Source organism: Megalobrama amblycephala, linkage group LG8, assembly GCF_018812025.1.
Source record: "Megalobrama amblycephala isolate DHTTF-2021 linkage group LG8, ASM1881202v1, whole genome shotgun sequence".
Classification (NCBI taxonomy): domain Eukaryota; kingdom Metazoa; phylum Chordata; class Actinopteri; order Cypriniformes; family Xenocyprididae; genus Megalobrama; species Megalobrama amblycephala.
This window is the reverse complement of record NC_063051.1, coordinates 3,351,579-3,378,785: the sequence shown is the minus strand read 5'-3', so window position 1 is coordinate 3,378,785 and position 27,207 is coordinate 3,351,579. Positions and strand designations below refer to the sequence as shown.

Below are 27,207 nucleotides of genomic sequence, written 5' to 3'. Positions count from 1 at the left end.
GCGACTGCGCGACACGCGTCTTTACTTACAGGCAGTTTCCTGCACCATCTAGGGATCTGAGAGCAGCACACGGAGACGCAAGAAGAAAATCAATCAACACACGGAAACACACATGCAGCATGCAGTGACACGTGACGGCCGGAGCGCGGCGCTCACCTCGTTCATAGCGGGAGTGATAGTCGGCGCTGCGATGAACACGACGTACGGCGCAAACTCAGCCGTCCGCAAAACCTTCAGCGCCTGTGAACACAACGCAAGCTCGTCAGAAGCGCATGGAGGCGCAGCGGAGACAGCGGGAGGATCCGGCCCCGTCCGTACCTGCGGCTCCACGTCCAGGATGGCCACCATGCCCTGCTCGTGGATCTTGCGGATGGTCTCGAGGCGCGTGCCGTACATGGCGTCCTCGTGGCTGCCGTACTCCAGGTAATCGTTGTTGGAGATGTCCTGCATCATCTGGTCGTGTGACACGAAGAAGTAGTTCTTCCCGTTCTCCTCGTCCTTCTTCGGAGGTCTGGTCGTGTCTGTTGGGAAGAGACGTGAGCGGTCAGTCGGACAGGAAGTTTGCGCGGGTCAACCGTGCGCGTGACGGAGCGTCTCTTACGTGGAATGGGATACGCGAATCTGTCGGGATGTTTGGCGATGAGAGTGTTCTTGATGTGCCTCCGGCCGACTCCGTGAGCACCTGCGGACACACACCATCAGCTCCGTGTTCTCTGAACGTTCAAAGCATGCTTTCTAAATGATCTAAACCTTTTATATATATATAAAGGGAACTTTCTATTGTATCATTCTTCAAACATTGTGGGAACGTTACTTTTGAATGTTCTCTGAACGTACTAAACAAGCAGAAACATTTAAAAATTGTTGATGAACATCCAGCTTAATGTTTCACTTCCATGAACGATGTGTAAATGATGTCTTTGAGCTAATGTTTTGAGAACATTAAAAGAACGTTCTAATAATGTTACTGGAAGAACGTTTTTTCATAACTTTGTGAGAACCTTGTCAGAATGTTCTGAGAACGTTCCTTGTTCGCTGGTAAATTGATCTGAATAATGACACTATTGTCTTCTGTAGAGCTGCTTATAGATGAACTGAATCAACACTGAACTGAACTGAATCAACATTAAACTGAACTGAATCAACACTAAACTGAACTGAATCAACACTGAACAGAACTGAATCAACACTGAACTGAACTGAATCAACATTAAACTGAACTGAATCAACACTAAACTGAACTGAATCAACACTGAACTGAATCAACATTAAACTGAACTGAATCAACACTGAACAGAACTGAATCAACATTAAACTGAACTGAATCAACACTGAACTGAACTGAACTGAATCAACAGAATCAACATTAAACTGAACTGAATCAACACTGAACTGAACTGAATCAACATTAAACAGAACTGAATCAACATTAAACAGAACTGAATCAACACTGAACTGAATCAACATTAAACTGAACTGAATCAACACTGAACAGAACTGAATCAACACTGAACTGAATCAACACTGAACAGAACTGAATCAACACTGAACTGAACTAACACTGAACAGAATCAACATTAAACTGAACTGAATCAACACTGAACAGAACTGAATCAACACTGAACTGAACTAACACTGAACAGAATCAACATTAAACTGAACTGAATCAACATTAAACAACTGAATCAACACTGAACAGAACTGAATCAACATTAAACTGAACTGAATCAACACTGAACAGAACTGAATCAACACTGAACACTGAACTGAATCAACACTGAACAGAACTGAATCAACACTGAACTGAACTGAACTGAATCAACATGAACTGAACAAACTGAACAGAACTGAATCAACATTAAACTGAATCAACACTGAACAGAACTGAATCAACATTAAACTGAACAACATGAACTGAACCACTGAACTGAATGAATCAACACTGAACAGAACTGAATCAACACTGAACAGAACTGAATCAACACTAAACTGAACTGAATCAACACTGAACAGAACTGAATCAACACTGAACAGAACTGAATCAACACTGAACAGAACTGAATCAACACTGAACAGAACTGAATCAACACTGAACTGAATCAACACTGAACAACTGAATCAACACTGAACTGAATCAACACTGAACAGAACTGAATCAACATTAACTGAACTGAATCAACACTGAATCAACATTAAACTGAACTGAACTGAATCAACACTGAACTGAACAGAACTGAATCAACATGAAACTGAATTGAATCAACACTGAACAGAACTGAATCAACACTGAACTGAATCAACACTGAACTGAACAACACTGAACAGAACTGAATCAACACTGAACAGAACTGAATCAACATTAAACTGAACTGAATCAACACTGAACAGAACTGAATCAACATTAAACTGAACTGAATCAACATTAAACTGAACTGAACAACACTGAATCAACACTGAACAGAACTGAATCAACACTGAACAGAACTGAATCAACATGAAACTGAACTGAATCAACACTGAACTGAACTGAATCAACACTGAACTGAATCAACATGAACTGAACTGAACAACACTGAACTGAACTGAATCAACACTGAACAGAACTGAATCAACACTGAACAGAACTGAATCAACATTAAACAGAACTGAATCAACACTGAACAGAACTGAATCAACACTGAACTGAACTGAATCAACATTAAACTGAACTGAATCAACACTGAACTGAACTGAATCAACATGAAACTGAATTGAATCAACACTGAACAGAACTGAATCAACATTAACCTGAACTGAATCAACATGAAACTGAACTGAATCAACACTGAACTGAACTGAATCAACATGAAACTGAATTGAATCAACACTGAACTGAACTGAATCAACACTGAACTGAACTGAATCAACACTGAACTGAACTGAATCAACATGGAACTGAACTGAATCAACACTGAACTGAACTGAATCAACACTGAACTGAACTGAATCAACATGAAACTGAACTGAATCAACACTGAACTGAACTGAATCAACACTGAACTGAATCAACATTAAACTGAACTGAACTAACACTGAACTGAACTGAATCAACATTAAACTGAACTGAATCAACACTGAACTGAACTGAATCAACACTGAACTGAACTGAATCAACACTGAACAGAACTGAATCAACATTAACCTGAACTGAATCAACATGAAACTGAACTGAACAACACTGAATGAACAACAACTGAAACTGAATTGAATCAACACTGAACTGAACTGAATCAACACTGAACTGAACTGAATCAACACTGAACTGAACTGAATCAACATGGAACTGAACTGAATCAACACTGAACTGAACTGAATCAACACTGAACTGAACTGAATCAACATGAAACTGAACTGAATCAACACTGAACTGAACTGAATCAACACTGAACTGAATCAACATTAAACTGAACTGAACTAACACTGAACTGAACTGAATCAACATTAAACTGAACTTCTCAGAATCTGAATTTGTCTCATATCTGATGAAGTTTGCATCATTCTGTTATTTTCCTGTTCATCACTGTGAATCAGTCTACAGTATAAAGCGCTGTATGAATAAGGTTCTCTTACCCAGCAGCACCAGCGTTTTCCTCTTGAACGCGGGCAGCTTCACCACCTCTTCATACGTCACCAGATCTAGTTGGTCAAAGACTGGAGGAAAGAGAGATCTGGATCAGTGAGTGACGGGCGCTAGCGTATGGAGGGACGTGCAGAAACGGCAGGACAGGAAATGACGTCACTCCATTCAAATGTGACGAGACATGCCGAGATGAATTCTGGGTTTGCTTTAAAACTCAGTTTAATGGGATACATTAATGCTTCGACTAAAAGAGATTCTGTCCTCATTTACTCCTCACTGAATCTTCAGAGGAACACGAGACGTTTAGCAGAATGTTCATGCTGCTCTTTTACAATAAAATGATGGAATAAAGCACAGGAAGTTCTGCTAAACATCCGTCTGTGTGTGTGTGCTCATGCGAGTTCAGAGCGAGTAAATGATGACGAGTGACGGAGAACGACTGCACAGGCTGGAACACGCCACACAACTCTTGCCTTCTAGTCGACAGATCTTAGAAAATCACGTCGTTTATGACTTTTTTTGCTTCAGACTGTGATTCCATCCAGTTTAAGGAGATCAAACATGTTTGATATTTTGAGCTGATTTATGATCAAAGAAGTTTCTGTGTGAGTTTGTTGTCAAAGACTGTGTGATTCTCAGTCCAGCGGTGTGTGACGGTCAGAGAGTGTGTTAAGATCTCTTCTGATGTTGTGCGGTGTCTTCCAGCCGCGTCTCATTCCACAGTCCGTCCACACTTCCAAAACCGACATTCTACAGGAAGTGACTGAAACTCCACGGCAACACGACACTGTCAATCACATGCACTAATTTTAAGATCAAATCACACATGAGAGAAAAACAAACACAAATCTGCGTAACAGACACAAACACAACAACCGTTTGTTACTTCAGAAGACAGAAAGCAAAAGACGATCGACACGATTAGTTACTTACATGCGGGGGGGCCATTAAAGGAAGACAGCGTGTAAAATGGACAGGGGTCAGTTAAACACACATTACAACACAACTGATACACACACACACACACACACACACACACACACACACACAGCAGCGCTGGAGAGGAGACACACATGCTGCCGAACACACGTGTGTATGAGCCATGCGCTCACAAACCGACACACAACCCTCCGACATCATCCAGCTCTCCACACGCCTCTCGACAACACAACATCATCAGAGAAACATCACAAAACAGGGACGCTCCGGCTAGTTCTGCTGTGGCAATGACATATGAACTCATGGGAATGTGATCACATGTCCTCATTGTTTTGAGATCATAAGATCATGTTGTTGAGATTTGTGACGTGAATTTGTGGCCTTGAGATCCTATTGCAGGAATGGCATAATACACACACACACACACACACACACACACACACACACACACAAGGCCCCGGTATACTTCATACGAAATCGAAGAACGAACTGCTGATGTGACGTCATTTCGAACAAAATCAGACCAAAACGAAGTTTGTTTTGTGTTCTTTTTGGAAGTTCGAAACTTTCAGGAAAAGTTCGCTCCAGCTGCAAAACACCTTCATACTATCATTGGTCAGTGACGATAACGTAACAGGAGGCGTGTGCTGAGGCTCCGCCTTCTCTCTTTGACTCATTTCGTGTGTTTGAGCTCGTCGAGGTAAGATCTCCGCGGGTGAAAACATGAACACACTGGATAGCCGCTTTATAGTACAAAATGAAGTTGTGCTTGTAAAAAAATGAGGCACTGACACTGTTTTTCATGTTTGATGCTGTAAAGCTGCTTGATTTTAATCAATCTATTGAATAAAGTGCTGTATGAAGACGTGACGTGACTGGAGCGCTAATGTGCAGAGCTCGTGCTAACATACCCATGCTGTTACGATCAGACGCTTTTCTAATGCTTTCTATAATAAATGCTTGCTGTTTCCTCATTTTTGTTGTGTTTATGAGAAGAAAGTGCACGGCACATATTTACATATTCATATAACCGTCACTCTCAGCAGTGTGGGCGGCGTCACATGTTCGATTACAGTATATCGCTGGTCACGCATTTCCAACTTTGTTTTACTCCTAAACGAAGAACGAAAAAGAACTTTGTTTGAAGTATACCGGGGCCTTCATACACACACTCACTGTGAGTGAGAGGGTGTGTCTTGTGTGTGTGTGTGTGTGTGTGTGTGTGTGTGTGTGTGTGTGTGTGTGTGCGCGTTTTTGTGATTTATGAGGACACAAATGTGTATAATGTCATGGGTATTACACTGGTATTACGATGTAAACATGAAATATGAGGACATTTCATGAGTCCTCATATTTAAAATAGCTTTAAAAACACACTAAACAATGTTTTATTAAAAATGTAAAAATGCAGACAGTTTCCTGTGATGGGTAGAGTTAGGAGCAGAGTTAGTGTAGGGAGAGAGAATGTACAGTTTGTACAGTATAAAACCATTACGCCTATGGAGAGTCCTCACTGAGATAGTGAACCAGATGTGTGTGTGAGTGTGTGTGTGTGTGTGTGTGTGTGTGTGTGTGTGTGTATACGAGTGTGTGTGTGTGTGTGTGTGTGTGTGTGTGAGTGTGTGACAGCAGAATCTCATTACCTGCGTTGTGTTTGGCTAAGTATTTGTCTTTGTACTGTTTCTTCTTCTTGCCGAACCATGTACAGCTGGCCTGCTGCTCCTGCTTGGTCTTCTCCATCGCTATACACGCCACACGCCTGAGGAACACACGCAAACACACACGCGTCACGCTCGCACCGCCGGCAGCTGTGATGACGACGATGATGATGATGATGATGATGATGATGATGATGTGTGTTTGTGTCTCACCACTCCTGCAGCTCCGGCGAGGGGATCAGTCCCGCCGTGCCGTTCTTGGTGTTCTCCAGTTTTCCCTGCCACCAGTTATGATCGTCCTTGCTGATGATCTGAATGATGTCGCCCACTCGGAAGCGAATGCCGGCCTCTTTGCAAGGAATCAGGTCGTCTTTAGCGGGATCGTACTCGAACTGCGCTCGCACGTAAATCTGCAAACAACAGAAGACAATGTGTTGGACATCAGTGTGACATTCGTCAATTCATCACTTGACAGATTAAACGAGTACAGCTTATAATTAGGGCTGTCCATCAAATGCAAATTTTATGCAAATGAATGACGTTAATCATTTGCTGCATTAAATGAGTGACTGAAGAGACGTCACAAATCAGTATATAAACTTTACATTCACTGAATTGTGTTGATGAATTTCAGCTCAGCTGCTGAAATCAGATCTGTTACACTGTAAACGAATCGACAGCCCTAGTTATAATGTAACAGCGTGTAACTCACACGCACAGTCAACCAATCAGATGTGAGCAAACCCACTGACGGACGGCATGGGCGTGTCTAAGAAGCCAATCATCTGAGGGGGAGGAGCCAATCACACTACTGAGCCGCACACACACGTGATAGGCAGTGGGTTAGTGTTGTGTACCGCCACTATGGGATGCTGGGAGTCTAAGCACCAACTAGAGAAGCAAAGCCTGATGGAGACTCGTCTGAATCTAAGATGGGAAATGAATCCGGGTCTGTGGAACTTCTCTACCGGATCCGAGAAACTCACCTTCCGAAACATTTTATCCTTGACTGCAGGTCTGGAGATCTAAGGGTTTGAAAGCATCACACACACACACACACACGCACACACACACACACACACATCATGCAGTAGAACAGACCTAACATGGACAGGAAATGGCAGGACGATGCAGGAACCGCATTTTAAAGCAGTAGGGTGAATTAAAGGCCTATTCACACCCAACACAAATACAAGCAAAGTATGCATTCAAATGAAATAAAAAATAAAAATATGCATTCAAAAATTCACCCGTTGACAAAGTGATGCTTTTTTACATCTGATCTGATTTGATGAAGTGCAGACAGATTTATCACATGATCAGAGCAGAAAAAGAAAAGAAACCTCGGCCGAGACGGATTCGCGTTTGAACGTTTTTCAGAGACAATATGTTGAGATGTACGATTTGCGTCACATTGTCACATGGTTCTCGGTGTGAACAGCAGACACACACACACACACACACACACACACACACACACTCATGTGTTCAGGTGGAGTGACGGCATCACAGACTCTCACCTGTCTTCCTTTGGGCTGAATAGTTGACGGCAGATCCTGCACAGACAAGATCATTTCTTTATAAACGGCTCGATTATTACTAGCTTTCAGTTTCAAATATAAATGTCCTGTTTTGAAAGAGCTGATTGGCTCAGAGTGTTTCCAGACCTGTAGATCGTTTGAGGTGTTTGTTTCAGAATCTCTTAGTTCGGTTCGTTTAGGCTTATCTGAACACGGCAGAACAACTCTGAGATCATCTGAGCGAGGTGGAGGCGAGAACGGACCAACCAACCAAGCGCTATCATAATTCATAACAGGAAATGTGTTATATAAAAAGCCGCAGTGTCTGATTGCGTGTGGAGCACGAGTTAACGCGGATGAAAACAAACAACTAAAAATGTATCATTTATCAGTTATAGCGGGAACGTCAGCTTCAGTCGCTTCAGTGTTCGGTGTGTCTCGACCGCTATAGATAAAGCCACGATAATCTCGCGGAGCGAACATGTCAATCATCTTGATGGATGATGCAGAGAAAACTCTGACCAATAAGAGGACAGCTTTACTCACATGTGACTTGCATAAACACATTTTGGTACGCTTTGAAATGTTGCCTTGTGAAAACGAACTGAACCAAGAAGGAAATGCAACATTGTAACAAATTAAGTCAAAGCAAACGATCTTCAGGTCGTAAAAGGTTCGTTAAAACAGAAATTATAATTCTGACATCATTTACTCTCATGTCGTTCCAAACCCATAAGACTTTCATTCATCTTCGAAACACAAATGAAGATATTTTAATTTCTGTCCCTTCAGTGAACGTCTGTTTAACCAAAACTAATGAGACGGTAAAATAAACCCACATGAAGAGACTCGATCGCTTCATATGATCAACAGATTTAACGTCTGCTTCTGTTCACAATATAAACACTGATCAGCTGATGGGTTTGTAGCGTCATGAGGGAAAGTAACTGATGAACCATCCACAGTAATGCAAGAAAAGAGCCTAAACTTTCATCTAAACCATCTAAAGTCTGAACCCATAATGCATTGTGCTGTGATGTCACATCTAGCAGGTTTTGCAGGACTATCTGTGGATTGTTGTCTTACTAAGATGGAGCTGGTGACGCTGGAGTGCCCGTTGGCAGGAGACTGTCTGGACAGGTCAGGCGAATCTTTCTGAAACGTCACAGAAAACAGAAGAAGTGAAGTTCTGAACTGTGAGCCGATATTACAGAAGTGACCAGAGGGTGGCGCTCTGAGGGAAGCACTTACATCACAGGACAGAGACTGGCTGCGGTAACTGGGCACGATTTTAAAGGTGATGCTGCCTCGCATCTCACGCTGTGAGAAAACACAAACACACACGAATACATGAATCAAACCGACCACTGCTGAAAACACATTAACCAAGAGTTCAGCCTCTTCAAACACGTGTGTGTGTGTGTGTGTGTGTACATAACTATACTTTAGGAACAAATTTGTACCCAGAAGTGAGATAAATCTAACAAAAATGTAAAAATGCAGGAAGTTTTGTGTTAGGTTTCATGTGTGGTTTAGGGTTAGAGTATTTATAAGCAGTTGCATAAAAAGACTAATATTGTTTATGCAATTCTCCCGTTTAGAGAACTGAGTAAATGTGTGTGTTCTTGTTCACCTTGTTCATGTCAAAAGTGCTTTCAGTGTCAATATAATAAATTATGAATGTTAAAAAAAATCACATTTAACAAATGCTGATTATGATGTCTGTTCTGCTCATTATGATAATTAGTTGATTATAGCTGATAAATGCTAAACATGACGTTGTTCCTCACTGTTTCTGTCTCGTTTTCCAGCACAAATATCTAAATATTCTTAAATCAAGATACATTTACTAGAGAAGAGAAATGACTGAAGATATTTGATCAAAATGAAGTGACCTCATGCTCAAAACAAGAAAAAATAAATATATCGGTGGGGTCAGAAAAATAATCTTGTTTTCTTTAGAATTCAGTTTATTTTTCTGACCCCATCGGCAGATATTTGTTCTTGTTTTTAGCACAAACTCACTTCATTTTGACCAGTTTTTCTTAATATAACTTTGCTTCTCCAGTAAATGTATCTTGATTTAAGAGCATTTAGATATTTGTGCTGGAAAAAGAAAAGAACATCCGTGTTTGCAGGAGGGTTAGAGGAGGTGAGAAGTGTTTGTTTGGGACGCAGGTTTGCTCAAACAGTTAACCGCTGGCTACAGCAGTGACTCAGTCTTGTCTTTCGCTATGACGGGTCTTGTTGTTGGAGCCCTTGTTTGTTCTGCTCTCACACACCAGCATCTTCTGCAGCTGCTCCACGGTCTGATTGGCGACGCTGATGCCGTTGATTTCACGGATCTCGTCTCCAACATGCAGCGTACCTGAAAAACAGCAGCGAACGTGAGCGCGGCAGCACCACACAGGTACAGAAGCACAAACACGGTGTCACGGTACCTTGTCTGTGGATCATCCCTCCATGCATGATTCTGGCCACGATGCAGTGGTTCAGATCGTTCATCTTCAGAGTGATTCCCTGCGAACACACAGTTTGACCTGATCATATCACTGCGATCTGGCATGCTTTCAAAGCACAAAGATCATGTTCTAGATGAACTGCGTTGTGGGGATTTTGGCGCCTCTCATCTCAAAGGTCTCGATGTACTCGAGTTTCACAGTTTGGACATTCTGTTGCACTGACATTCAATCCACTGTTGTATTTCACACTCATTTCATCAACACCATCACCAGTTCATTACGCTGACGTACACGTGTGTTTATTGACTGAAATCAATATAATCAGAGTTTCAGAATGTATGCACTTGTTTTTATTTATTTCCTTTTATTATTATTATTGTGTGAATTTATATGTATTGCATTTTTCTTCATTTCTTACTGCATTTTTTATTATCTCTCAGATTATTTTCCCATTTATCAAGCTCATTTGAAACAATATATTGCATAAAGAGCTGTAGAAATAAAACTGACTTTACTTGATTATTTTTCTGTTTTGTAAGATCAATAAATAACGAGAAAAACCCTTTTGGCAACAGGAAAAAAAGCAAAGCTCACATAAAATCAATGTAAAATAAAACAGCTCATAATATTATATTTAGTCATATTTAGTTGGAAACACTAGTCAGTCATAAAAGAGCAAAAACACGAGCTTATGATAATTAGTTTTGAGTTTCGATACCATTTTATTTTTTGTGTGAATTTATATGCATTATAGATATTTTATATATGTGACTCTGGACCACAAAACCAGTCATAAGGGTCTATTTTGTGAAATTGAGATTTATGAATCATCTGAAATCTGAATAAATAATCTTTCCATTGATGTTTGGTTTCTTAGAATAGGACAATATTTGTTCGAGATTAAACTATTTGAAAATCTGGAATCTGAGGGTGCAAAAATAAGAAATCTAAATATTGAGAAAATCACCTTTAAAGTTGTCCAAATGAAGTCCTTAGCAATGCATATCCACTCACAAAAATAAATGTTTTGATATATTTACAGTTGGAAATTTACAAAATGTCTTCAAGGAACATGATCTTTACTCGATATCCTAATGATTTTTAGCATAAAAGTAAAAAATTCGATAATTTTGACCCATAAAATGTATTGTTGGATATTGCTACAAATATACCCGTGTGACTTATGACTGGTTTTGTGCTCCAGAGTCACACATGCATATGAATTATATGTAATTTACTCAATTTATCGCTCTACTTCTTAATCATCCTTCACATATATTTTTGTGTTCTGAAAGATAATGTATAATCTAAATAAATAGTGCAAAAAAACAAAAATGTAGTGAAATTTTAGTAACAGTGTTGAAAAACTCATGAAATAATATTTAGTTTGAGCTCCGTGTTTTTTGCCCCATTCATGTAAGCTATCACTATTGTTGTCGTTCACATCATTCTGGCACCGGTCAGTCAGTAACAGGAGTGTGTTTCAGTACCATGGGCTCATCCGTGTTCTTCTGGAACTGCACCAGCCGCACACGCGTCACGTTCTCCAGGTCCATGTCTCCGTTGATGCTCTCGGGCGAGTCTCCGTTCAGGTACGGGGATGTGGGCGGAGGTGTGACACGCAGAGCCTCGTCACTGTAAACCTCATGAGCAACGACATCGTGCGTCTGCAGCATCGCCTGCGACAGGAACCGCAGCGTCAACAACTCATCTCTGAACAAAAGCACATCCATCAGCATCTGTGGATCATCTGCACAACTGACAGAGTTAGCCCGACTATAACAACACAAACAGAGGAACAACAGACCCGCAGGGTGTGTCTGAAAAATAAATTACATCTGTGGTTCATGACAGTTCAAGTGTGTGTTCTTGTATATTGGTTTAATGACACGGGCATTACTAAATAAACATGGTTCCTGTGTTACTTCCTGTGTTCTTGTAAAACAAATGACTTAAAAAAAAAATACTAAACTGTTTTTTATTAAAATTCAAAAAATGCAAAAAGTTTTAGGTAGGCTTAGGGGTGCAGTTAGTGTAAGAGGAGAGAATATACAGTTTGTACAGTATAAAAACCATTTAATCTATGGAGAAACTCCATAAACCACATATACAAGAGTGTGTGTGTGTGTGTGTGTGTGTGTGTGTGTGTGTGTGCGCGCAGTATCTTGTTTATTCGGTCACTAGAATAATCGCACAGGCAGGATCATCTCACATCTGAGCGGAAAACAAAACCACATGACAGAAACACTTCAGACTGATGCTGCAGATTCACCGAAACTTAAATGCAAAATTGAGATGACTTCAAAATGAATGCTTTGCATTTGTAAAGTGACTCTAATAACAAATTTTTGCTCATGTGTATAAATAATCGGTAATATTTCTGCACACACGTACACACGTTTAACACTGAAGTTAATGCATCAAGACCAAACATGAATTAATTATTAACCTGGACTGACAAATGCTGCAAAAGTGTGTTAGTTCATCTAATGAATTATCTAATGTTAATGAACCTTATTTTAAATATTAAAAGCATATTCTCCAGTCTGGACTATGAGAGCAACTAACTTTAAAAAAAAGTGTAATAATATAAAGAATCCTTTTCAAAGAATCATCCATGAATATGTTAATTTATTATTTTAATGCAGGTAATAATTGTCAGTTGAAGCAGATAATCAGGATGATCTCCGAATAATAAAAGCACTTTAAAGCAGGATAAACCTCAAAGTGCTGCAGGAAGCACCTGCTCTCCCAGAATGCCTCACCCGTGTCTTCCAGAGCAGGCGCTCTGTGTCCGTGTTCGCTCCGTGTGTGTAGAACTCCATGTGCGGATCGAGCGAGCTGCGGATCTTCCTTCTTTTAGCACTTTCTCTGACTGCGTCTCTCTCCAGCGTTTCCCTCAATCCGCTCTATGACATCATCACCCCCCCCCCCCCATCCCGTCTCCGTGGAAACACCCTCATCCCGATCAGCCTGGGCCGTATTAAAGCCTCGCCGGCTGTTGAAGCAGCTGCTCGTTTCACCGGAGCGTTAAAGTTCAAGTGGTTTGACAGTAAAGGCTGAACGTCACGAAACCAGCGATATTTCACACCAAAATCATTATATTATCGTTATTACAGTTTTTAGGACCGTCTTGCATTGCAGCATTATTTTCATCACTGCAGAATTCTCATTACTCTAAAACTATTTAAATGTAATATTACACTCAAATGATGAAGTACATTAGTAAAGTCTTTTCTAGTGAATTTAATTGATGCTAAAGTTTAATAATAAAAGGCTGGTTTGAATTTCATGACTGTATTACAGTTAAACATATAAAATATAAATACAAATATAAATTCAGTGAAATACACGACTGATTTTGGTGTGAAATATGACCTGGACATGCTTAGTCAAATCCACCCGTAAGCGTCTGCTAAACACATAAATGCAGACGTACGGAGACGGCTCATCTGTGACTAAACTCGAAACAGTTGTTGTGGTTTTGACCGAGTGACACGTCTGAACACTTCGACTCACCATGAAATGCGGCTGCGTGAGAATTCTCTTCAGTTCTTTCGCCTCCATGTTCTCGGGGTAACAGGAGATGGTCTCCAGCACCTGAGGAGAGACCGCAGTGCTGCTTGAGCTCATTTATGAGGAAAAAATCTATAATATAATACAGCACTGTGCAAAAGAGTCTTAGGCCACCATTAGATGTTGTTTCAGCAATGATATAATGAACATATATAATTATGTCTGTCTTTATTAGAAAATACAGTACATTTGTAGGCAGTATTAAAAAAAAAAAAATCAGAAAATCAGCTTCTATAGGCTAAAGTGGAATTTAGTGACCTCCTGTTACAATTGACCAATAGGAAAGGCTCTCTTAAACCTAATGGAACGGAAAAGGGCTAGAAAACTTTTAAAACCTGATGAGAAGTTTCTCAGTTTCATTTCTGAGAAAATGGAAGTAGTCCAGGAGTTCACACTAAAACACTGATTTTTGCTTAAAGAAACAATTTTGTTCAGAATTTTCTTTTACATTTCGTGTACGTATTTCCTGTATTTAATAAAGAGACTGAAAAATAAATATGGATGCTCATTAAAACATTGTTAAAACAACGAAGCGGTCTAAGACTTTTGCACAGTACTATATATATATATATATATATATATATATATATATATATATATACACAGTACAAAAGTTTGGAACCACTAAGATTTTTAATGTTTTTAAAAGAAGTTTCGTCTGCTCACCAAGGCTACATTTATTTAATTAAAAATACAGTAAAAAACAGTAATATTGTGAAATATTATTACAATTTAAAATAACTGTGTACTATTTAAATATATTTGACAAAGTAATTTATTCTGTGATCAAAGCTGAATTTTCAGCATCGTTACTCCAGTCTTCAGTGTCACATGATCCTTCAGAAATCATTCTAATATGCTGATCTGCTGCTCAAGAAACATTTATGATTATTTTCAATGTTTAAAACAGTTGTGTACTTTTTTTTTCAGGATTCCTTGATGAATAGAAAGTTCAAAAGAACAGCATTTATCTGAAATACAAAGCTTCTGTAGCATTATACACTACCGTTCAAAAGTTTGGGGTCAGTAAGAATTTTTATTTTTATTTTTTTGAAAAGAAATTAAAGAAATGAATACTTTTATTCAGCAAGGATGCATTAAATCAATCAAATATGGCAGTAAAGACATTTATAATGTTACAAAAGATTAGATTTCAGATAAACACTGTTCTTTTGAACTTTCTATTCATCAAATAATCCTGAAAAAAAATATTGTTCACAAATATTTTGTACAATTGTACACATTAAATGTTTCTTGAGCAGCAGATCAGCATATTAGAATGATTTCTGAAGGATCATGTGACACTGAAGACTGGAGTAATGATGCTGAAAATTCAGCTTTGATCACAGGAATAAATTACTTTGTCAAATATATTCAAATAGAAAACAGTTATTTTAAATTGTAATAATATTTCACAATATTACTGTTTTTACTGTATCTTTAATTAAATAAATGTAGCCTTGGTGAGCAGACGAAACTTCTTTTAAAAACATTAAAAATCTTAGTGGTTCCAAACTTTTGGACTGTACTGTATGTACACACACACAGTCAAACTAAAATGTATTCAGACACCTTGAACATTTCTTTCATCAATACAGTTTATTCACTAATAAAATATGACAAGATCTCAGAGTTAAACTGTGTCAGAAAAAAATCATCTTAATTATGTCAAATAACACTTCAGCAAAACATGGTCAGGTCAAAGTGTCTGAATAATTTTTGGTTCCAAATCTTTATCAATTTTACTGGTAGTCCACTGTATGAAGAATATTTGGGTATAATATGTCACAGTTTACTTTATTTTGCTATCCTCACTTACAGAAATGAACTATAGTGTCCTGTACACACTAGTAAAAATATATAAAAAAAATGTCTGAATAATTTTTGGTTTGACTGTATATATATACACATATATTCAGTTGCATGAAAAAGTTTGTGAATCGCTTGCAGAATCTGTGAAAATGTGAGTAATTTTAACAAAATAGAGATCTTACAAAATGCATGTTATTTTTATTTAGTACTGTCCTGAGATATTTTACATACAAGATGTTTATATATAGTCCACAAGACAAATTTATTAAAATAACCCCGTTCTAAAGTTTTTGAACCCTCGTTTCTCAATACTGTGTGTGGTCACCTGATGATCCACGACTGTTTTTATGATTTGTGATGGTTGTTCATGAGTCTCTTGTTTGTTCTGAGCAGTTATGACAGTACTAAATAAAAATAACATGCATTTTGTATGATCTCTTATTTTGTTAAAATTATTCACATTTTCACAGATTCTGCAAGTGGTTCACATACTAAACAAAAGCATATTAGATAACATAATAATAATAACAACAATATCATATGACTTAAACTGGTCAGTCATAAAAGAGCAACGTCACGAGTGTCTGCATGTTTCTGCTCAATGTTATTTTTAGTGTAAATTACATATTATGGGTAGTTTATATATGTATAATATGTAATTATCTCCATTTTTCAGTCTAATTTTGATCATCTCTCACATTTTTCTGTTCTGTAAGATATTGTTCCAAAATAATGGATCAGTGTTAACAGTGAGCAGAGACATCACGCTGATGCTGCAATCTCATGACAATATTCATGCATGTAATCACATTGACGTGGCAGCACATGCGTGTGATCGGACTCGTGCTGTGTGTGTGTGTGTGTGTGTGTGTGTGTGTGTGTGTGTGTGTGTGTGTGTGTGTGTGTGTGAGACGGGTCTGTGCTCGTCCTCAGGACTGAAAGTGAAGGGGAGTCTGCGCTGGAAACAAACCTCTTTGGCTCTCTGGACGGCATCGCTGGGAGGATTCCTGATCTGAGGCGACGAGCGGGTGTTGATCTTATCATACAGCTGAAACACAGTCAGTTCAGATCATCAGTCACATGACAGAACAGAAACACACACAAATCAATCAATTACAGCAGAAGTTGAATTTGTCTCATATTTGAGTAAGTTTGCATCATTGATTTATTACTGGAAACAATCTGGAGTAGAAATAAAGGTGATTTAACTAAGTTTGCTTGTTTTTCTTGTTTTTGTTTCTCTCTCAAACACACACACACACACACACACACACACACACACACACACACACAGTAAAGTAAATGAGTCGTTCCTCTCGTACAGAAGCTGAACCTCACACACACAGAGATCTTCACTGAATCTGGTGAATCAGACGATCTTGCAGGGTTTTTACAGACGTGTGACATCATCATGATGGAAAATAAAGTCGAGGTCAGCTGCGCTCAGCGGGAGTTTCGAAGACGACACATTTGACTAGCGTCTAGACTGTGGGTAGAGTGTGTGTCACGACGTGAAACAGACGCCGCCGCCAATCAAACTTGCTGTAATTAAACGCATGATTAATAATTAAACAGACAAACATGCAGGATGAGCTTATAAACTTGAGTTTCTGTCACATGATTTCCGCTCTTTATTTCCCATCAGTGAGCGTTTAAAGCTTTAATGGATTCGATCCGTGTCATTAATATCGAGCTCTATTGTTAACCTGGCGAAACACAATCTACAGCGGCAGAAACACGAGCCGTCAAATCAAATGTCTGTGTGTGTGTGTGTGTGTGTGTGTGTGTGTGTGTGTGTGTGTGTGTGTGTGTGTGTGTGAGAACTCACGTCCAGCAGTGTGTGCAGATGTTGGTCCTGGAAGACGCTGTGCAGGAAGTCCAGATCTTTCTCACTGCAGTCGGTCAGTGCATGGATCTCCTCCAGACTGTCCAGAACCTGAGACACGGCCCCTACACACACACACACACACACACACACACACACACACACACACACACACACACACACACACACACATCAGTCACACACTCATGCTCTGTGATGCATGAATACAGAAACATGTCATGGAAGCACTGAAGCTGCTGAGACGCTCCTGAAGCTGAACGTCACAGATCATCGCACGGATCACATGACGCACAGATGTGTTCATGTGTGTGGGAGAAATGAGAGGAATCGTGGTTTCTAATGGTCCTGAGTCGAGTTTGATCGTGTTTCAGTGGAAAATGAAGACAGCACTCAGGAACATGCAAGACAACAGATGAAGATGAGGAGGAAGAGGTTGTTTGGGTGGCAAGCAAAGGCTACTGGGATACCTACTTTCTGCAGCAAGCAATCCTAAAGTACAGGCAGCATTAGAAACAACAACAACAACAACAACAACAACTCAGTGAGATTACTGAAAGAGACACACACACACACACACACACACACACACACACACACACACAGCAGCACACTGAGGCCCTGATATACTTCAGTGTGACAAAATCAGGCCAAAACAAAGTTTGTTTGGAGTTTAAAACAGTGAACGTCGCTCCGGCTGGTGACACCTCTGAACTCCCATTGGTCCGTGGTGATGATGTAATAGATGGGTGTGGCTCTAAGGCTCCGCCTTCTTTGAGGTGTAAATATTCTCTGGTTCATTTCTTCTGTTCAGATGTGAGTGAAAACATGAACACACTGGAGAGACGCTTTATAGCAGAAACTGAAGGTGTGATTGTAAGTGAAAGAGACACTAGCGCTCCTTTCACACATGCAGTCTTTACTGGTAAATTACCCATAAATTAGATCCCGGTAAATTAGTTCTGCCAATTAACCAGTAAGAGAAGTTTTAACATTAACAGTAAATGAATGAATATGTGTGTGTGTGTGTGTGCGTGCGTGCGTGAGTGAGTGTGTGTGCGTGTGTGTGTGTGTGTGTGTGTGTGTGTGTGTGTGAGCGAATGAAGATCGGTGGTATGAGCACGGATGAAGTCTGAACGCTGAAGTCTGCTTTGGGCCAATCATAAGGTTCTAATGGAGATGCTGTTTACAGTAAGCTTTTGAATAGTTTTTCTATTTAAATATGCGCTAGATGATTATCTTTGACCGCCGCGTCATCTCGCAGCTTTTTAAGAGCAAAAACGTCTCATGTTTTTAAGAGCAAAACCGTGTTCTGTTTGATCATCCTCTCATGCCTGTCAGTCAGACGACAAAAAAAATGTTGTCAAATTGAACAGTGAAACTAAAGTGCTTCTCCTCATGCGGGCGAATGAAGACGACGGCGCAGCGTTTAAAGATCACATGCGATCACTGACATCACAGAGTTTACCAGTATTCTGCTGCTGATGTGTGAACGCTCTCTTACCGGTAAAAAGCCAGAACACCGTTGCTCGTGTGAACAGCATTTTGTGCATTTACTGGTCAAGTCATTCTGGTAATTTTACAGTAATTTACAGGGACTGCTGTGTGAAAGGGGCTAATGACACTGTTTTTCATGCTTAACACTGTAAAGCTGCTCCAGTATAAAGCACTGCATAAATAAACATGTGACTGAAGTGCTGAATCTCAGAGCTGCTGCAAACATCTTTAACTGCCGTTTCTCACCTCTGTCATTTATGTTGTGTTTATTCTGTTATCAAGAGGAAAGTGTGCCGCACATATTTATTCATCTAAATGTGTCAGGTGTTCACTGACAGTGCATCGCTGCAATAGTATTTCACCGTTTTTTAACCCCTAAGCAAAGAATCAGTATATCAGAGCCTCCAGCATACTGCTCCAGCTGCGTCTGCATGAACCCTGCCCACGCTGCAAGAGACACTCTATCCCACAATGCAATGCACTTCTCGTGACCCTCCACCATCTCAAAACATACGTAATCTGATCAGACCAACAAACACGAAACTGAATTAAACATCGTAATAAACATGCAATGCAACATGACACCAGTGTGTTTCTGTGGAATAATGCCAGTGTTGTTCTGAAGCAGTGTGCAGTGTGCAGTGAGCAGTGTTTAGTGTGCAGTGAGCAGTGTTTAGTGTGCAGTGAGCAGTGTTTAGTGTGCAGTGTGCAGTGTTTAGTGTGCAGTGAGCGGTGTGCAGTGTGCAGTGTTTAGTGTGCAGTGAGCGGTGTGCAGTGTGCAGTGTTTAGTGTGCAGTGTGCAGTGTTTAGTGTGCAGTGTGCAGTGAGCAGTGTTTAGTGTGCAGTGTGCAGTGTTTAGTGTGCAGTGTTTAGTGTGCAGTGTGCAGTGAGCAGTGTTTAGTGTGCAGTGAGCAGTGTGCAGTGTTTAGTGTGCAGTGAGCAGTGTGCAGTGAGCAGTGATTAGTGTGCAGTGAGCAGTGTGCAGTGTTTAGTGTGCAGTGAGCAGTGTTTAGTGTGCAGTGAGCAGTGTTTAGTGTGCAGTGAGCAGTGATTAGTGTGCAGTGTGCATGAAACAGAAACACTGTGGATCAACAGGAACAAACTTTATGCTTCATGGGCAGAATTTCACAGTCAATATTAAACGAAGTCAAATCAGAGGATATGGTCACACTTTAGTGTAGGGAACTACGACTTTTCCCTCAATGAACTCTGCTTATTAATAGTTAGTAAGGTAGTTGTTAAGTTTAGGTATTGGGTAGGATTAAGAATGCAGAATAAGGCATTAATATGTGCTTCTTAATTACTAATAAACAGCCAATATTCTAGTAACATGCATGCTTAATAAGCAACTAGTTAAAAGACCCTAAAATGAAGCGTTACCGATGATATTTATCAATATATATCCGCATTTACTGAAATCTGATGATTCTGAATCTGAACGCAGGTCACATACACATAAAGACAGTAAATATGACAGATGAAGACCGAGATCAGGTGGCGTCGGGTCACTTCCAGTGTTCATGTCCCAGGAAACGCAGTGATGTCAGCGTGGTTTTACAAAACACAGTTTGCTGTTCTGTGTCTCCGACCGCTGCAGAGTCAGAAAAGTAGAACACGGAGGAGGACGAAGCCGCAGGCCCCACACCGTTACAGGAAGTGAGAGTTTAATTTTGCGACAGAGAAGTGCTGCTGTTTCTCAATACCAGAGACTTCCTCTGCATTAGACCTGCTGATGGTGGCCGCAAAAATAATCTTCACATTAGGCATCTGTAAGCAGAACAGACCCGAGCGCGCCACTGTCCACTTCCTACTAGGGCTGGGTTAAAAATATCGATTTCTCGATTTTAATTGATTCTCATTTTGATGAACTGATATCAATTCCTAAATGCATATAATCAATCTTTAAGTCTGTGCCGTTTGCATTTGATGAGTGAATAAACTTTGCAGCTCCTCCCTCCAATAATCTCAATAAGCTTTGAGAGTTTTAATATGAAGTCTCATCTAAATTCAGTCAATAAATGTGTTTTTGTGTCTTTAATGTGTGCTGACAGATCATGAACGATCATCTCTTCCGCTTTCCTACGAGTGACAGCAGCAAATAAACATGATTCATCAGAACTTAATGAAATGACTCATGAATAATGTAATTGACCAATCAGTGCTTCAACTGCTAATAAATAAATATGGCATGTTATGACAGCCACCATTTAAATGCTTATATTTCAAAAACCAAGTAAAAACATAACTATGTCATTAAAAAGTTATTATTATAAAAACTTTCTTTGTGTAATTTAAATATTAAAAAAATCAGTTCATTTTAGGCTGTATTATTATAGTGATGTGCCTGCTGGGGTTCCTGTATAATTTACAGTATTAGTTGAGAGAGATTTCATGTCCTTGAGAAAAATTGACATGTACTGTACCTGATATATATGCAAATGAATCGATATCAAATCAAATTGTGAAATTTATGTAGCCCTGATTCCTTCAACTCCAGTGAAAATCACGTCAGTGAAGAGCATTATGGGTCGGCGTTCAGACATCTAGAACTGAACACTTTTACACCTGAACGCTAATTAATTTCCACAGAAACTAAAGGCAGATCATCAGAACACTTATTAGTTAACATTAATTATGACATAATTATAACATTAACTAACAATGAGCAATACATTTGTTACAGTTTTTATTAACCTTTGTTAACATTAATTAATAAAAACGCAACTGTTCATTGTTAGTTCATGTCAGCTCAGCTCCATTAAATAATATTAACAGATACGATTTTAAAAATGTATTAGTAAATGTTGAAATGAACAATAACTGAATTTTAAAGGTGCCACTGAACATTTTTTTACAAGATGTAATATAAGTCTAAGGTGTCCACTGAATGTGTCTGTGAAGTTTCAGCTCAAAATACCCCATAGATTTTTTTATTCATTTTTTTAATTGCCTATTTTGGGGCATCATCAACTATGCACCGAATCAGGCTGCGGCCCCTTTAAATCCTCGCGCTCCCCGCCCCCGGAGCTCGCGCTTGCCTTAAACAGTGCATAAACAAAGTTCACACAGCTAATGTAACCCTCAAAATGGATCTTTATAAAGTGTTCGTCATGCACGCTGCACGCATGCGTCAGATCATGTGAGTATAGTATTTATTTGGATGTTTACATTTGATTCTGAATGAGTTTGATGGTGCTCCATGGCTAAAGCTAACATTACACACTGTTGGAGAGATTTATAAAGAATGAAGTTGTGTTTATGAATTATACAGACTGCAAGTGTTTAAAAATGAAAATAGTGACGGCTCTTGTCTCCGTGAATACAGTAAGAAACGATGGTAACTTTAACCACATTTAACAGTACATTAGCAACATGCTAACGAAACATTTACAAAGACGATTTACAAATATCACTAAAAATATCATGATATCATGGATTATGTCAGTTATTATCGCTCCATCTGCCATTTTTCGCTGTTGTTCTTGCTTGCTTACCTAGTCTGATGATTCAGCTGTGCACAGATCCAGACGTTAATACTGGCTGCTCTTGTCTAATGCCTTGAACATGGGCTGGCATATGCAAATATTGGGGGGCGTACATATTAATGATCCCGACTGTTACGTAACAGTCCATGTACTGAACTCTGAACAAAATACAATTGTTAATTGTTCATTAGTTCACAATGATTTATCTAATAAAGTTTTAATGTATTATTAAATGTTAATATTAAAAATGAATTTGAACTAATATTAATAAATGCTGTAGAATTATTGTTCATTGTTATTTCATGTTAACTAATGGGTCGTTCCCATTTGCTCGAGTATTTCCGGAACAGCTAAAGCCTGATGATGCGTTCAGCATGTGACACTGAGACGGTTTCCCTGCGCAGCATCAAGACGCAGCAGAAGACATGAGGTCACCTGACATTCACTAGACTTTCACAGTGACTGATGAACCAAACGCAGATCAAGAAATGACTGGACGTGGAGCTCCGTGTGACGCTTTCTCATGCGGGGACGTACCTGAAGACGTGGGGTCCTCTGAGAAGTCGTGGAGGTCTTCAGGAGGGTCGCCGTAAAACGAGTTGAACTTGTGACTGGAGACGGCAGCGAGGACGGCCCCCTGCGAATCACACACACCCACACACTTTATTCACAAAAGACTTCATCTCTTTATTCATTCATTATGGACATTTTGATGAAATCATTTTTCTGAACCGCAGACATTTGACATTTGCCTTTCAGAGATCTCACAAACACGTTAGATCTTCAAACCACACGTCTTCACCTTTACACACATCTCTCTATTCCTCCGGCTCCATCTGACACTGGCTGACTCAACGTTTGAAGTATTAGAACACAACATCCCGTGCTTTCATGTGGCAGTCTGTCTCTGTCAACCAGAACTTTACTCGCATTAACCTGAAACCTCCAGAACTGTCGTAAAGTTCGACCTGTTAACGAATGCGGCTCCGGATGACCAGATTCCCATCAGTCACTTCTGACTACTGGTGTCATTTAATAAAACATTCGTTCAGAGTCATCTTTAATGTTCTCAGAATGTTAGCACAAAAACATCATCTAAAAATTATTCATGGAATGTTTTTACCTGAAATGTTTAGTTTTATGTAAAAACATTCACCAAACATTTTTTAAAAGTTTGTTTCAGAACGTTCAGAGAACATTCAGAATGAACGTTCCCATAATGTCTGAAGAATGATAAAATGTAACATTTCCTTAACATTTGCATGACCAAGAAAAAAACATTTTTTAAAAAGAATGGATGTTTTGAAAATTCAGAGAACATTTAAGAAATAACGTTTTCTGAACCTAATTGGAACATTAGCAAAACATTCATATTAGCTGGGTTTAGTTGAAATGGATCTCGGGTTTAAAAGACACTTAATATTCAATAATATTACTGATCTGACTGCACTGACACTATCAGATGATCTGAATAATGACTCTGTAGAGCTGCTTTACAGCAGAATCTGAATCTTGATTTGAACTGAAGTTTGCATCATTGATTCTGTTATTTTCCTGTTTATTACAGTGAAGCTGCTTTAAAGGGGTCATGAATTGAGAAATCAACTTTTCCTTGAGCTTTTGATATATAAGAGGTCATCGTACTATAAGAATATCCTGTGAGTTAGGTTATTTATTTTCAACAATGTGAATGTCTCAAGTTGAGCTTTATTTATTTGTATTCGGTTCATTTCACTGTGGATTCTTTGGTAAATCAATCGCATTTCAGACTTTTACGATATGAACTCGACAGTAATGCAACAACATGTCAGTAACTGTGTTCATTCTAATGCCTGATCTGATATTAATGATTCATGTACAGTCACATGATCTTTGTCTGTGTGTCAGTAAATCAAACCAGCGACTAAACGCTCAACTTCACCTTGTTTCTCTTAGTAGGATGAAAATAATCTGTTATTTAAATGGTGATTAAATTATATATAGAAAGCGATCAAAGAACGCTCCCTTTACAGTCGCTGGAGCTGTCAATCAAACAGAGTTTATCAGTGACTGAGTTCTGTGCTCGCGCCAAAACTCCCGTTTTATTCAACCAATCTCTTAGTTACATCACGTTTGCACTGTTAGTTATGATGAAAGCATTCGTTATTGAGTTGCAATGACGAGATCACTGCTTTCATGAGCTCGACAACATGTCTGTGATCGACTACAATGATCATCACTGCAACCTTTGATGCCACGATCTAAATGTAATCAACACTTTTCATGATTAGTTAACCTTGAGAGCTGTGGTAAACATGGTAAAAGAGAGAGTAATACTGAGCTATTTCATATGCAAAGATGTCAGCCAATCATAGCAGTGGGCGTTTACACTGAGGTCTCAGAGACACGCCCCTTAAAACAGAGCGCTCAAATCAGAGGATAAAATCAGGGAAGGAAAAATGCCTTTTATTTCTAAATTATGACGATTTTTGATGTAAAAATCATACTAACATTATAAGTGCACCCCAGGAAACATTATAAAACAATAAAACAACGCAGTTCATGACCCCTTTAAAACATTCTGTATTGTATAAATGTCTATGTAGGTTCATGACTTTCTAAGACACCATCAGCATACTATGTGGACAACTTGGTAGTCATGTGACTTCTGCATGTGTGCGGATCATGTGACTTGTCTGTATATTTTTTTTAGAGTTACTTCCTGTGTTTTTACAACTGAAGATGGTGTTTAGATGAACACTGAAACATCTTATTTCTTTTTATGTAGCCCTGAGATTTTTAAACATAAATGAAATGAATAAAGATGACTTGACTGGAAAACGGCTCAATTTAAGGATTATTACTGGAAAGACACCACAGTGTTTGACTGATATCTAACAGTAAATGTTTGTGAATGGGCTGGGCAGCTGTTGAGGAACACGGTGAATGTCTGCGGTGTGTTTTACGACATGATTACAGTAAATACCTTCAGTTTCCTCCGAGCGTTGAACTTCCTCAGCTGCTCCACGGTCTCGGGCAGGTGGATCTTGTAAGAGTAGCGATCTCTCTCCTGCACAACACGCACAACATGAGACGAACTGAACCCAAAACAGCGCTCGAATTACAGAAACAGGAAGTGATGTGTGCTCATGTAGGAGAAGAAATGATAACTGGTTAGTTTTAAGGACAATAGCAGAGGAAGTGAGCGTGTGTGTGTCTGTAACCTTGAGCCAGGGGTGATTGAGGGCTTCATAGACGGTGATTCTCTCGGCCGGGTCCAGCATCAGCATGCGCCGCACCAGGTCTTTAGCGCTCTCAGAGATCTGACTCCACTGCCGAGGGTTCATCTGACAAACAAACACACACTGAGCTACACAGCAGCTTCATCCAGCGGCCGTTTGTTAGAGCCGTTCTGAAGCCTGCACTGCAAAAAGTGACGTTCTTCCTCAGTGTTTCTGTCCTTTTCCAGCACAAATATCTAAACATTCTTAAATCAAGATAGCGAAATGACTGAAGATATTAAGTCTTGTTTACTGAGAAATTTATCAAATGTTTATGCTTAAAACGAGAGCATATATCTGCAAATGAGGTCAGAAAAATAATCTTGTTTTCCCTTTAAATTCAGTTTATTTTTCTGCTTTTAAGTTTAAAGGCAGATTTTTGCTCCTAAGTGAAAGTTGTAGAAAGCAGAATGTTAATTGTGGTTTTAAACCACACTTTATTGTCAGAACATGACAAACGCTTCACGTTTTTGAGCTCTTTACACTTTTTCAGTCATTAGTCATTCAGTTTCTTACTTTCTGCATGAGTTAACGGGTGATATGGTTTCAAATATGAAACATTTGACAGTAACTTGAGTTGGGATGTAGATGTTCATTAACAAAAACAGCGTTAAGAACCTCATTTTTATATGGTAAAATGTTTTACTAAAATTAACCATTGGTCATCCATAGTAGCACACATTTAGATCATGAAAACCACGGATAAACATGGTAAAAATGTAACTTTATGGTTTCTATAGTAATTTATCGAACACTTGATATCATTTTATCGAGAACAATTATATGGCAATAATTACTGTTATCATTTTAATCGCCCAGCCCTACATACATCTCTTTTTTGCATGAAACTAAACAGTACTGCCTTTTTCTCTCAATCTTAGATTGGAGAATCCTCACAATGCATTCTGGGATTGACTTCTCCATAGACACATGTAATGCTGTGTTAGAGTTAGCATCAGATTTATCACCAAAACAGAAGTTGAACGACCTTATCTGACATGAAACATGACGTCTGACGTGTCTTTAGTGTTATTGGGGTGCTTCTGCAAAAGTACCTTGTACTTCCCTTTCACAATGGCTTCGAACAGACGCTCCTTGGTGCCATAAAAAGGCAAACAGCCGCTCAGCAGGATGAAGAGAATGACGCCGCAACCCCAAACGTCCACCGGCTTCCCGTACGGCTCCCGCTTGACTACTTCAGGAGCCATGAAGTGAGGGGTCCCTACCCGACCTACAGGAGAGAGACACGAGGAACAAAGACGCAGAGGCCCAGGGGGTTCAGAAGAAATCAGAGCAAAGGGTTGCTCGTCTGAACTTCCTGTAAACATGATTGTTTTTTTCTGAGGTGCAAATGCACACGTACCTCCAGCCACAAGACCGGACTCGCCCAGCTGAATCGCCACCCCGAAGCCGCCCAGTTTGACAGGAGCCGAGTTCTCCTTAGAGGCCAGCAGCACACAGTGAGGCTGGACACACACACACACACACACACACACAGAGGTTTGTTTTTGTGAATTGTGGGAACGTTCCATAGGC

The 27,207-nt window shown here is 39.5% G+C and overlaps 1 protein-coding gene across 7 annotated transcripts in view; it reads right to left on the bottom strand.

Moving 5' to 3' along the window:
* Positions 1–27,207, bottom strand: part of caskb (calcium/calmodulin-dependent serine protein kinase b) — a 50,040-nt gene that overhangs the window by 2,864 nt on the left and 19,969 nt on the right. Inside the window, exons 6-27 of one of the 7 annotated variants that reach the window (XM_048198743.1) lie at positions 27,035–27,137; positions 26,727–26,902; positions 25,615–25,737; positions 25,377–25,460; positions 22,949–23,048; positions 17,904–17,921; positions 17,415–17,536; positions 16,557–16,634; positions 13,718–13,798; positions 11,689–11,877; positions 10,178–10,256; positions 10,019–10,104; positions 8,988–9,056; positions 8,823–8,891; positions 7,737–7,772; positions 7,203–7,241; positions 6,430–6,626; positions 6,202–6,317; positions 3,610–3,675; positions 602–682; positions 319–521; positions 157–240 (exon numbers count right to left, since the gene is read on the bottom strand). In XM_048198743.1, coding sequence (XP_048054700.1) covers positions 157–240; positions 319–521; positions 602–682; positions 3,610–3,675; positions 6,202–6,317; positions 6,430–6,626; positions 7,203–7,241; positions 7,737–7,772; positions 8,823–8,891; positions 8,988–9,056; positions 10,019–10,104; positions 10,178–10,256; positions 11,689–11,877; positions 13,718–13,798; positions 16,557–16,634; positions 17,415–17,536; positions 17,904–17,921; positions 22,949–23,048; positions 25,377–25,460; positions 25,615–25,737; positions 26,727–26,902; positions 27,035–27,137 — 2,199 coding nt within the window. Of the gene's footprint in view, positions 1–156; positions 241–318; positions 522–601; positions 683–3,609; positions 3,691–6,201; positions 6,318–6,429; positions 6,627–7,202; positions 7,242–7,736; positions 7,773–8,822; positions 8,892–8,987; positions 9,057–10,018; positions 10,105–10,177; positions 10,257–11,688; positions 11,878–13,717; positions 13,799–16,556; positions 16,635–17,414; positions 17,537–17,903; positions 17,922–22,948; positions 23,049–25,376; positions 25,461–25,614; positions 25,738–26,726; positions 26,903–27,034; positions 27,138–27,207 lie in introns of all 7 variants that reach the window. The other 6 variants (XM_048198742.1, XM_048198748.1, XM_048198746.1 and 3 more) reach the window with 6 other exon arrangements.